We start from the raw sequence: 13394 nt of genomic DNA, 5'->3' as shown, positions 1-13394 counted from the left end.
CAGGGGTTCTGGAAAGGAGGGTCCGTCGGATAGTCGAATCTCGGATTCAGGAAGAGCAGTGTGGTTTTCGTCCTGGCCGTGGAACACTGGACCAGCTCTATACCCTCAGCAGGATTCTGGAGGGGGCATGGGAGTTTGCCCAACCAGTCTACATGTGCTTTGTGGATCTGGAGAAGGCATTCGACCGTGTCCCCCGAGGGATCCTGTGGGGGGTACTCCGGGAGTATGGAGTACCGGGCCCTTTAATAAGGGCTGTCAGGTCTCTGTACGACCGGTGTCAGAGTCTGGTCCGCATTGCCGGCAGTAAGTCGGACTCGTTTCCGGTGAGAGTTGGACTCCGCCAAGGTTGCCCTTTGTCACCGATTCTGTTCATAACTTTTATCGACAGAATTTCTAGGCGCAGCCAAGGTGTTGAGGGGATCCGTTTTGGTGGCCTTAGGATTGCGTCTCTGCTATTCGCGGATGACGTGGTCCTATTGGCTTCATCAGGGCGTGATCTACAGCTCTCACTGGAGCAGTTTGCAGCCTAGTGCGAAGCGGCCGGGATGAAAATCAGTGCCTCCAAATCCGAGACCATGGTCTTGAACCGGAAAAGGGTAGAGTGCCTTCTCCGAGTTGGGGAGGATGTGCTGCCCCTAGTGGAGGAGTTCAAGTATCTTGGGGTCTTGTTCACGAATGAGGGGAGGATGGAGCGGGAGATCGACAGGCGGATTGGTGCAGCGTCTGCTGTGAAGCGGGCGCTGTACCGATCCGTTGTGGTGAAGAGAGAGCCGAGCCAAAAGGCGAAGCTCTCGATTTACCGGTCGATCTACGTTCCTACCCTCATCTATGGTCACGAGCTTTGGGTCGTGACCGAAAGAATGAGATCCCGGATACAAGCGGCTGAAATGAGTTTTCATTTCAGCCGTAGTGTGTCTGGGCTCTCCCTTAGAGATAGGGTGAGGAGCTCAATCATCCGGGGAGGACTCAGAGTAGAGCCGCTGCTCCTCCACGTCGAGAGGAGCCAGTTGAGGTGGCTCGGGCATCTGGTCAGGATGCCTCCTGGACGCCTCCCTGGTGAGGTGTTCCGGGCACGTCCCACCGGGAGGAGGCCCAGGGGAAGACCCAGGACACGCTGGAGGGACTATGTCTCCCGGCTGGCCTGGGAACGCCTTGGGATTCCTCCTGAGGAGCTGGCCCAAGTGGCCGGGGAGAGGGACGTCTGGGCCTCCCTACTGAAGCTGCTACCCCCGCGACCCGACCCCGGATAAGCGGAAGAAGACGGACGGGACGGACGGACCCTTAATATTGTTGCAATGTGTTTGCAGCAACCATAATAATCCCGCTTTTGCTTTCTCAGCACCGATGTTAACTTATTTTTATATATTTTATATTTGTCTTCTTTTTCCTGAATTGGGCACTTAATTAAATCCTTATATAACTTGTTTTTCTTTTTACATGCCTTCTCCAAACTCTTTGTCATCCATCGAGTCAATGTATTTTTGGATAATTGTTTGTATTCTTTAAGGGGACAATATTAATTATATATTCTTACAAATATTTCCAAAAACGTATTATATGACTCATTAACATCATCAACATAAACATTTTGCCAATTAGAATTTTTAGAAGCTGCTACCCCTGCGACCCGACTCCGGATAAGCGGAAGAAGACAGACGGACAGACGAATTAGAATTTATTAATGCTACTTTCATTTCTTCCACAGCTTCAGGTGACTTAACGCTAACTGAGTAAATAATTTGCATATTTAATTTAAACTGTTTAGTAATATCCAACATCGTAAATACTGGCAAATGATCAGCTATATCAGTGACCATCAATCCACTTTTAACTTTCACATCAAACTTATTTATAAAGATATTATCAATCAATGATGCACTGTCTTTAGTTATTGTTGTAGGTCTTGAAATTTGAAACTTCTGCTAAGTTAAATATTGTTTAAGGTAATCTTGGCTGGTTTAGCTTGTCTCTCTGGCAGGTGTTTTGGGTTGGAGTAAAATGAGTCCATAGATTCACAGGAGTCTATTTAACATGTTTCTGGTACGACTCGCTTCACATCACGCTCCACTCTGTGGACAAAAAAAAACAAATAACTACAAAAACTCTGAGAATCGTCTTTCTCTGGTCTCACACAGTTAGAACCCGTTCTCCAGTCCATGTTGTAGCTGCAGTTTATTTGTTTATTTTTTATGCAGTTTCCTTAATAATCTGTATGCATCAAAATCCTTGTGATTTTATTTAACGAGTGTCCTGGTTCAGCTCCTCATGAGGTGGAGGCTGCTACATACTGACTGACAGCCGCTCTGACTGCAGCTCTGCCTTCTTTGTTACAGAAAAGCGTGTCATGCTAAATTAGCTGAGCTAGAGCGTTACTCTTTCAGTTTTAAATAAAACATAACAGTGAATCATGAGGAGATCCCTGGTTAGTCGCTGCGTTTATCAGCCAAAGCACTGGAAGCGAGGGAATAAACGCTGACAGGCGACATGGCCACAGGTGGAAATAACTCATTAATTAGCTGCAGGAGCAGCAACAGACACAAATCTTTGACCATCGCTACTTTCATTCATAGCATCTGTGGTCAGTTAAAATGTTAAAATGATTAAACACCGATAAAACTCAGATGGGAGACCTCCGCGTTGCAAAGACCCGCCCTACTCTCTTTCTGATTGGCTAATGTCCCGGCTCTGCCAGATTTCATTGGTTGAGCGGAACTTCTGTTTAAAATCTTGAATAAAAAGTCTACACGGAACATTTTGCGCTCATTTTCCAAATGACGAAAGTCCCTCACAATGACAGAGAACATTAAACCCCTGATAATATTACTCATTCAGATCAGAAGGGGGAGGAATGTATCCCCCCCAGGGATAAAACATGAATGACCAGAGGGGGGGACATCACAACCAGAGGGGGGGAAAATCCCCCCCATCCCCCCCAGCAAATCGCACCCTGTATACGCACACGCACGCACACACACCCACACAAAGACCAACAGAAGTACTTACAGAGCTGGAGGACTGATTTGCAGGGTCACAAGCCAATGAGACTAGATCCTTCAGGGGGTCCTGGGCTAGGTGAGGAGGATAGCGGATCGCTCCATGGGCAAAGTAGGAAGAAGATGGAAAGTGAAGAGAAGATGAGGGATGAGGACATCGAGAAAGACCTGACAACAACATAAAATATTTTCTTTAAAAAGTTGGTAATAAATTTAATATATGGTATAGCTATGTAAGGCTTGGTGTGTGTTTGTAAGGTTGAGAGAAAGATTAAGGGACACTGAGTGCTACGAACCACTGTGCACAGCTATAACTGGACGGTGGTGCTGAGTGAAGGATCCCAATCTTGGTGAGCCCTCTTGTGGAGAGGGGCTATCAAGCTCTGCCTTCTTCACCGGGGGGGACAATCCTGGATCACAAATGCATAAACATACAGTTTATTAATAATACAACCAACTTTGTTTAAATAGGTTGTGGTATTTAAATATCAACATAACAGCAATCACATTTTTTCACTGGCTTTTGTGTCCATCATCACAAGACAGTGGTCAAATGTGCATGGTATGGCAGCCCTTGAACACGTCAAATTAAAGTGAAATCTATCCGCATATCTGAATATAAAACTTCACTGTGAGAAAACTGTTGTCTGTTGCAGTAGTGGTTTGACATTTGTGCCATGCGAGTGACGCTGGTTTTTGAAGAGCTGCCATGATGTTGTATATTAGTAGGGTTGGCAAAAAAATGACTATCTCAATATAATAAACACTAAAAATGTATTATTTAAAGATACTTGTCAAATTCAATATAAACTGACCCGTTCCCATTTGCCCAAATGGTTGCAGTTCTTCAGAGCTGCAGTAAACGAGATACCCAGCCTCCTTGCAACTGCTCATCTCAATAATTATCTGCTGCTGGAACTTTGAACTGCCAGATTGACTTTTTTTAAACATATACGTCAGTTGTTCACTCTGGTTGCATAAAACTTTTTATTAAAGATTATATCACGTCCTGCTGGAGTATTAGTTGTTATTTTTGGTGTTTTATGTTTTGTTTTTGCTCAGTTTATTAGTAAATAAAGCCTTTTGTGTTCATTTATGATTTTAACATCATATAGTGCGCATGTGCAGGGGCTAAAACAAGGAAAAGGCTTATGGCTATTAGCATCTCCCAGCGAAACAATAAAGAAAGGTCCAAGATTCAATGAAAAAAAAAAGCATAAAAAATCTATGATTCCAAGAGGGAAATGACTGGAATGTGGCTGGGAATACAGTATGAACGTTGGTGTTCACTGAAGCAGATGCTAAACCGGACGCATTTTAGATGTGACCGAAGAGTTGAATGATGTGAGTAAATGTTCTGATATGAAAAGTGTTTGTAGATTGTTTTATTTACTTAATAAACACGGTGAGCTGCCTCTTTATTGCGAGACATAGCAGAGGGTCAGGCTTTGTCCGACATTACTTACAACTAGAAAAATTTGCATTTCCTGCGAAAATGCACTGTGAATGCAGATAGCTGAATGATTAAGCAAAAGATGCAGAAGATCTTTGAAGAAGAGAAAAAATAGCTGAAAAGCATTGAAGAAGTAGAAAAAGTTGAAGAAGTTGAAAAAGTAGAAGAATTTGAAAGAGTTGAAGAATTTGAACATGAAAGAACAATAGCTGAATGATTAGAAGAAGAAAAAACCGAGGGAAAGGCACCAAACATTTCCTAACTCATTCTAAACACTGAATCGTTTAACAAAGCATAAGTAGAATTTCAAACTTGAATATACTGTTGCCATATGTGGGCCTGCATTTCTAGGGAGTATAAGGGGTTTTGCCCCCATTGAAAAGCATTGGATGTTTAACACCTCCTAACTTGGAGATGCTTTACGTGACGAGGCCCAAACTTATTGTGGAGCATTCTGTATAAAGGAGGTACAGACTCTGTAAAGCAGAAGTTTGTCCGAGCTTCCTAGAGCTACTTCCAATTAGCAACATGCTAACCATTAGCCGCTAACATGGTTGTGCTCAGGATCACCGGGTGATTGTACTCTGTCAGTTTGGTCCAAATCCTGTACTGGGAAGTGCCTCAAATAGGGGTGCCAATACTTAATGTCGCCAAACGTCACCAAAGTTCATGGGTCAGATTGGCCTCCTTTAGTAACTCAGCCTCACCACATCTGGGCCCAGAACTCAATATTTTACCAAAATGGTCAGTAGCGCCATTTCCCACAGGTGGGTGGTGCTGTATTGGCCAATTGGGTCGTGTCTGGGCATCATGCCAGGTCCTGTTGGAAGCAAAGGCCCAATAGGAAAGCATGTGAAATCCAAAATGGGAGAGAAAAATTACACATAGCTGAAAGTCACTTGAAATTTTTAAAATGTCAAGAGGAAGTGACTGTGCGAATTTCAGATTCCTACATTAATCACAGCCGCTGCAGCGGGCGTCAAAAGTTGCCATTGTATCCTAATGGAGCTTCTCCCTCTGGCCCTCAGAGTTCCGTCGTCATGGAAACTCACTCACACACCTGCAGCGGCCAGTCTACCGAAGTGCAGAGACTTTGCTCACAATAAGTCCCATTGGATTATAATGGAGAACTTTGCCCCGAACAACGCTTCATATCTCCTGATCCCTAAATGGTAGAGACGTAATTTTTTCTGCGTTTAGTTCGTAACGGATAGGGGAAGAAGAAAAGCTATCGTTTTTTGCTGGAAAAAATTTAATAAAGGCGTAAAAAATTATGATCTAAAGGGTTTTTTTAAGGAATTTGCAAAATCCTCTAAAAACAGTCCCGAACAAATCGCTCTAGCTGAAAAAGTATAAGAGATATCAAAACAATTATTTCACTGTGAGTATCAGCAGGCTTTTGAAGACTATGTTGCTCATTTTTATGTTTGTACAAAAATCGGTGTAGGCACAGCGACGATGTAAAAAAGTGGATCATTTGGGGTGATAGAGGTCCAAAGCGTCTTTAGGATTTTGCAAATTCGCTACTCCCAAACAAATTGTTCCTGCGGAAAAACCGTGACAGTTATCCACAAAATTCCTTTTTTGTGAGTGCCAGAAGGGTTGGGACATTCATATGTGAAAGTCTCATGCCTGTACATCAAACGGTTTAGGAGTAGCGACGATGTGAAAACGTGTGATGTTTTGGATTTTCAGACGTCATTTTTCAAAACCGCTCCATAGGAAATGAATGGGGGCTGTTTCGGGTTTGTGTCGCTCTGAGGTGATTTGAGAAAAATCTATAAATGCTACACCAATGAGGGTTACATTTCCTGAATCCAGACAAAAATTCCTACGTTTTGATGTATAATTTATGTGGATAGGTTGAAAATTGAGCGAGTGAGAAGAAGTTGTTCGGAGAAGAAGAATTTGTTGAATTTCTAGAGTGCGCACTCTATAACTGCCTCCTTGACGACCATAGCAACGCATGTTATTTGCTGAATTTCTTGAAAAGTCTAAATTATTTTAAGGAGGTACTATATGAAAATGGTAAAAGATATGAAAAAGCTGAAATAGACCATAATAGCTGAAAGATATCACTACATTTTAAAAGTTGAATGGCGTTTCTAGCTGAAAGTAGGCTGAAGCAGTAAGCTGTCAAAAAGCAGCTGAAATGAGCGGAATTTTAGTGAATTACATTCATTTCCTATGGGAGAAAAAAAAGCTAAAAAATTTGCAGAAAAAGCTGAATATTTTAAAAAGTTGAAGAGTTAAAAGTACAAAAAGACATAGCCATCCATTCCAGAAGAAGCTGTATAGTTTAAAAGTTGAATGGTTGAAATCGGAGAAAAATTGTAGGAGGAGAAGCGAAGCAAAGTTTAAACAGTAAAAAGGCGGAAGAGGATCTCAATAACTGTGAATGCAGTAGGCATTCACAGTAACTAGAAAATTTCTGAAGAAATTTAGCAAGGCGCCTGCCACTTGGTGCGTACCGTACCGTCAGAAATAGCAACAGGAAGCAACACTGCAAATTTCAGCTTCCTACGGCCTTCACAGCCCCCGCAGCGGCCGTCGAAAGGTGCCATGTTAAGTCAATGGACCTCCTAGGAGCCTCTTGCTAGCGGCGTTGTCATGGAGACTCACTGAAAGCTGCAGCCCTCCCTTTGTCTGTAAAGGCAGAAGAACCCTGGCTAAGCAGAAGTTGATAGGACCTTCCTAAAGCTACTTCTGGTTAGCAACATGCTAATGGTTAGCCGCTAGCATTGCTGTGTTCAGTATCACCGGGTGATGTTACTCTGTTAGTTTGGTTGAAATCCTGTACTGAGAAGTGCCTAAAAAGGGAGAAAATCCTGAAATTCACCAAATCTGTCAAGCAGAAGTTTGTACAGGCTTCCTAGAGCTACTTCCGGTTAGCAACATGCTAACCGTTAGCCGCTAACATGGTTGTGTTTGGTATCACTGGGTGAGTGTACTCTGTCAGTTTGGTCCAAATCCTGTACTGGGATGAGCCTCAAATAGGGAGAAAAAACGTTGTTTCTCAAAATGGCGGGTGGTACAAAAAAATACTTCATGGGATCAGCACACATGTTTTAATATACACACTGTGGGGATTATAATACAAAACTCTTAGTCTCCCACACCGGGAATCGATCCCACGACCACTTGCATGCAGAGCCTGCACTTTCCATCTGAGCTGTACTGGAGCGCCATATATGGGCATGCATTATTGGGACCATAAGGGGTTTGGTCCCCCATTGAAAAGCATTGGATGTTTGACACCTCATAGCTTGGAGATGCTTTATGCGACGTAGCCCAAATTTCTTGTGGAGCTTTCTCTCTATAGTAAGAATAGACTCTGTGAAGCACAAGTTGGTGAGACCTTCCTAGAGGTACTTCCGGTTAGCAACATGCTAACTGTTAGCCGCTAACATGGTTGTGTTCAGTATGACCGGGTGATTGTACTCTGTCAGTTTGGTCCAAATCCTGTACTGGGAAGTGCCTCAAATAGGGGTGCCAATACTTATTGTCACCAAACGTGACCAAAGTTCATGGGACAGATTGGCCTCCTTTAGCAACTCAGCCTCACCACATCTGGGCCCAGAACTCAACATTTGACCAAAATGGTCAGTAGCGCCATTTCCCACAGGTGGGTGGTGCTGTATTGGCCAATTGGGTCGTGTCTGGGCATCATGCCAGGTCCTGTTGGAAGCAAAGGCCCAATAGGAAAGCATGTGAAATCCAAAATTGGACAGAAAACTGACACATGGCTGAAAGTCACTTGAAAATTTTAAAATGTTAAGAGGAAGTGACTGTGCGAATTTCAGATTCCTACATTAATCACAGCCGCTGCAGCGGGCGTCAAAAGTTGCCATTGTATCCTAATGGAGCTTCTCCCTCTGGCCCTCAGAGTTCCGTCGTCATGGAAACTCACTGACACACCTGCAGCAGCCAGTCTACCGAAGTGCAGAGACTTTGCTCACAATATGTCCCATTGGGTTATAATGGAGAACTTTGCCTCGCACAACGCTCCATATCTCCTGATCTGTAAATGGTAGAGACGTAATCTTTTCTGCGTTTCTTTCTTAACGGATAGGGGAAGAAGACTTGGTATCGGTTTTTGCTGGAAATATTTTAATAAAAGGAGTAAAAAATTATGATCTAAAGGAAATTTCCAAAATCCTCTAAAAACGGTCCCGAACAAATCGCTCTAGCTGAAAAAGTATAAGAGATATCAAATTAATTCTTTCACTGTGAGTATCAGCAGGCTTTTGAGGACTATGTTGCTCATTTTTATGTTTTTACAAAAATCGGTGTAGGCACAGCGACGATGTAAAAAAGTGGATCGTGTGGAAAAATGCAGCTCTAAAGCATTTTCAGGATTTTGCACATTCGCTACTCCCAAACAAATTGTTCCTGCGGAAAAACCGTAACAGTTATCCACAAAATTCCTTTTTTGTGAGTGCCAGAAGGGTTGGGACATTCATATGTGAAAGTCTCATGCCTGTACATCAAACGGTTTAGGAGTAGCGACGATGTGAAAACGTGTGATGTTTTGGATTTTCAGACGTCATTTTTCAAAACCGCTCCATAGGAAATGAATGGGGGAGGTTTCGGGTTTGTGTCGCTCTGAGGTGATTTGCGAAAAATCTATAAATGCTACACCAATGAGGGTTACATTTCCTGATTCCAGACAAAAATTCCTACGTTTTGATGTATAATTTATGTGGATAGGTTGAAAATTGAGCGAGTGAGAAGAAGTTGTTCGGAGAAGAAGAATTTGTTGAATTTCTAGAGTGCGCACTCTATAACTGCCTCCTTGACGACCATAGCAACGCATGTTATTTGCTGAATTTCTTGAAAAGCCTAAATTATTTTAAGGAGGTACTATATGAAAATGGTAAAAGATATTAAAAAGCTGAAATATACCATAATAGCTGAAAGATATCACTACATTTTAAAAGTTGAATGGCGTTTCTCGCTGAAAGTAGGCTGAAGCAGTAAGCTGTCAAAAAGCAGCTGAAATGAGCGGAATTTTAGTGAAATACATTCATTTCCTATGGGAGAAAAAAAAGCTGAAAATTTGCAGAAAAAGCTGAATATTTTAAAAAGTATAAAAGTTAAAAGTACAAAAAGATATAGCCATCGATTCCAGAAGAAGCTGAATAGTTTAAAAGTTGAATGGTTGAAATCGGAGAAAAACTGTAGGAGGAGAAGCGAATCAAACTTTAAACAGTAAAAAGGCGAAATGCCTACTGCATTCACAGTAATAAAGAGAAACAGGATCTCAAGAACTGTGAATGCAGTACTGCATTCACAGTAATTAATTTATAAATTAAGCAAACTGGCATTATGGTAGTTCTGCGATATTGCCGCCACATGTGTTTATATTTGTCAATTGAGCCCGGTGCTAGGGCTATTTTTATCCACAAAAATGACCATGAAAACATTATCAAGATGGAGGCTTGGTGTATATAAACTTATTTTATCATGATTGGGTTTTTGGTTTTTTTTAAAAGCAGATTATGTGGCTATATACTTTTAAGTCCAGCTAGAAAAAACGTGTGACCCTCTTAGTCTACAGGGCCAAGAGTTGTTTGGAGGAACTTTGTCTAAGGTAGACGGACAAGGAAAAAATTAGATGTCAGACAATACCACATGCTAAGTTATTGCTACAAGCTAACGTTACAATGCCGACGTTTGAGAAATACTTAAAAAGGTCAGTAAAACGTCTGTATCTGAAACATTAAAGTACTAAACATCCCTGAGGAAATAAGCAAATGCCGAAAAATCAGCTGACAGCTGTCTGGTACTAAATAGTAAACCAACAAAACAAACGAGTGTGCCCTCTCTATTACTCCATCATTTAGTTATCAAGGCATGGGAGGTGAATATGGTTAATTGTCAGGAGAGGCTCAGAGACAGGAGGACCCAGAATTCGACCAGACAAAAGAGGTTTGAGATAAAGCAGGATTTAATGAGCATATATGGGCAAAACAGTGGTCTAAATCAAAATCCAAAAATGATACAAAAATGGCAGTCCAAAATCCAGAGGTAGATATTACAAGCAAAAGGAAAACGTGGAACTTAAACTCACCGGAGACTTGACAAGGAAAGACACTATATAATGTTGTGCCAGTTCAGACGTGACAGAAAGCGGGCATCAATTCGGGACGTAACGGACTGCGTTACCCATGATGCAATGTGGTCAAAATGGCCACCAACTCCCATCACGCAACACGGCAAAATGGCCGCCGATCAAGATAAGGTTGCTATGGTGATGGCTATAAAAGCCGATCACACACGAAAATCTTCCTTCTTCCCTGGCTTTTAGCCAACCCGAGGAGACACACACACAGCTGATTCCGTTGGGGTGATTCCACGCCACGTGTTCGATTACTCACTGGACCGAGATTTTTCGACGCAACGGTTATTCCCTGCTTTTATAACAGGAGGTCGACTTAAATAAGTACTTTTAAATTCCCTCTGATCAAAAGACTGAGAGACGCCGCATCTCCCACTGATCGAAGAGGACCCCGCTTTGTCTGGCCAACAAAGCGACTGTTGAACCCGGAGGAAGAAACGAAGGAGCTTCTCCCCCGTCCCGCTGCAGCCTGCGGTCAACTGCGCTCGTCAAGGCGCGTCCAGAAAGCCACCTTACTCGGAGCGCTCCGGACCAGCCCCGAGGCATCTCAAAGTAACGGGGTTTTCCCCTTTTATTTCTGTCTCACCAACAGGGTGTTTAGAAGTGCCTGGGCAGGCGGTAGAACTTTGTAGGTGTTGGTTAATGCTTTTATTCCACGACGAAGTTGGAATTATTTTGCTGAACATTTTCTTTGTATGTGCATGCATTTTACAATTGATTTGCTGTGTTGATTTGTGATCCATCAAGAACCCCGCCGTGGGTTACCGCTTTATTTCTTTTCATCTTTTTCCCTGCTTTCCCCCCTCTCTCTTTTCGCGTCTTCTTATCAATTTAATCTTTTGTCCGAGCTCAAGTCGCGGGCTTTGCTTGAAACTCCCAGTTAGCTGCGCCCCTCGAAGCGAGGCATTATCCCATCAGCGTAAGCGTGGTTACGTCATTAGGACCTCCCCTCATACGTCATCGTAGCAGCCATCTTGGGAGGGTGACGTGTATCTGAACTGTAGGTAGCTTAGCTGAACTAGCTTTGTGTAAGACATCAAAGCGTCCAGTGAGATTCCCGAAGCTGTTCTGTCTGTCAATGCTGATACGTGAAATGCCGGTGTTTCGAGGGCGGTGTTAAACAACTTTGAGTTAAGTTAAGATCTGCTAACCGCTCATTTTAATCCATTGTTTATTTTTGTTTTGTTCTTTATTTCCACATATATATTTTGCATGTTTTAGTTTAGTAATGAGTAAGAATTCCAAAGTTGTTTGAATCAGAGAATTACTGTAACAGGGAATTGCTTTTGGCTCAATAAAACCAACGACTGCGGAATAGACATTGTTTTGTGTTCAGTCCAATTCACAGTTACATGGTTATTCAGAAATCAGAGCTAACCTCCTTTGGAGTTAACATCTGACATTAATACAGAGACAATATCATTGGATGGTGATAAGGAATAAGGATTTAAACTCTAATTGCAGTTACATTGGGGTTCTCACAGCCTGCTGGATAAACCTGGTCGGTTAACAGTCCGACCTGATCATTTATTCCAGCATAAATGAGTTCATAACAGCAAGTTAACTAATGCATTAGTGGTATAAATACTTATAAGCTTATAGCTAACATCACCACCATTTGAACTATATTTGTTATAGCGAAATTTTGAGTTGAATGATTTATTATTTAAATTATAATACCAAATTATAATTAATAATAATAATAAGCATATTCAACCAGCTTATGGCATAACAATAACAAGACAAGAATTGACGATGAACTGGCAGGGAAGTGGCAGAGGAGACGGACTTAAAAAGGCAGGAGAACAAAGGAGAGAGAGTGAGCCAATTAACCAGAAACAGGTGGGAAAATCAGAGGGACGGAAGAGACTGCAGGAGGAAACAAGCTGACAGAAAACACGTGGAAATGAACAGACACTAAACCAACCCCAGAACCAGGGGCGTGCATACATAGACACTAGGTGGTGCTAAAGCACTAGGAAGTTTGCCCTTTATCAACGAAAATGCCCTTTTGAAACTCGTTTTTTATTTTTTTTATTTTTTATTTTTTATTTTATTATTATTAATATTCAGGGCAGTCAAAAGTAGCCGGTCAACATTTCCCTGATTATATAATGGAGCGATATTTGTGCCTTCTGGGTGAGCGCGGAGCAGACCCTGGACTGGAAGCCGTCTTTTTCTTTTTTTCTTTTTTTTTTTTACCTCGGAGTGGCCATCCTCCTTTTAGTACTATCTTTGATGTGTCAATCATACAATTTAACCAATCAAATCAACGACTGAAGGCAACATGCTAGCCAATCACAGCTGGAGAGGGGCGGGACACTGAGTCATAGCCTTCAGTCGCCGCTGCAGTTCGGCTGTGGTCACCGTTGGTGTAGGTAGAGGGGGATGGAAATTTGGTCTGATTACCAAACAATTGAAAGAAGTGACAACAAAGCAGAGAGCGAGCTGGAAGGAGCGCTATTAATTTCTGTTTGAAATGTCAGCGCTGAAGTCTAAACTGGAGTAAACATTCACGCTAGGAGGGTTAGCTAGGGGACAGCTAGCAGGGTGAGCTAGGACAGCTAGCAGGGTTAGCTAGGGGACAGCTAGCAGCACAAGTAGCAGAACCAAGCACTAAAACTGCCAAACTGAAGAGACTTGAGTTCCTTGCAGGTAGAAGGGAACTCTGCTTTGTTCTGCTCCTTGTTCTCATAGCTGCTGTAATTACAGAACCTGTTCTAGTCAGAATTGTTACTTCAGTCAGTGTTCAGCCTTAAACCAGAGCTCATGTTTATTAGCGTGTAGCTTATGCTGGACTTTTGAGTTAAGACACAGTGCTACAGGT

General features: G+C 42.4%; 1 protein-coding gene across 6 annotated transcripts in view; it reads right to left on the bottom strand.

Annotated features, from left to right (window-relative positions):
* nfic (nuclear factor I/C) overlaps positions 1-13394 on the bottom strand; it is a 274335-nt gene that overhangs the window by 97383 nt on the left and 163558 nt on the right. For all 6 annotated transcript variants that reach the window (XM_036131679.1, XM_036131681.1, XM_036131682.1 and 3 more), the window contains exons 9-10: positions 3290-3403; positions 3004-3161 (exon numbers count right to left, since the gene is read on the bottom strand). In XM_036131679.1, coding sequence (XP_035987572.1) covers positions 3004-3161; positions 3290-3403 — 272 coding nt within the window. The remainder of the gene's footprint in view (positions 1-3003; positions 3162-3289; positions 3404-13394) is intronic.

This window comes from Fundulus heteroclitus, unplaced genomic scaffold, assembly GCF_011125445.2.
Source record: "Fundulus heteroclitus isolate FHET01 unplaced genomic scaffold, MU-UCD_Fhet_4.1 scaffold_45, whole genome shotgun sequence".
In the NCBI taxonomy this organism is placed as follows: Eukaryota; Metazoa; Chordata; class Actinopteri; order Cyprinodontiformes; family Fundulidae; genus Fundulus; species Fundulus heteroclitus.
Note: the sequence above shows the minus strand (reverse complement) of the source record. Positions and strands in the feature narration are given on the sequence as shown.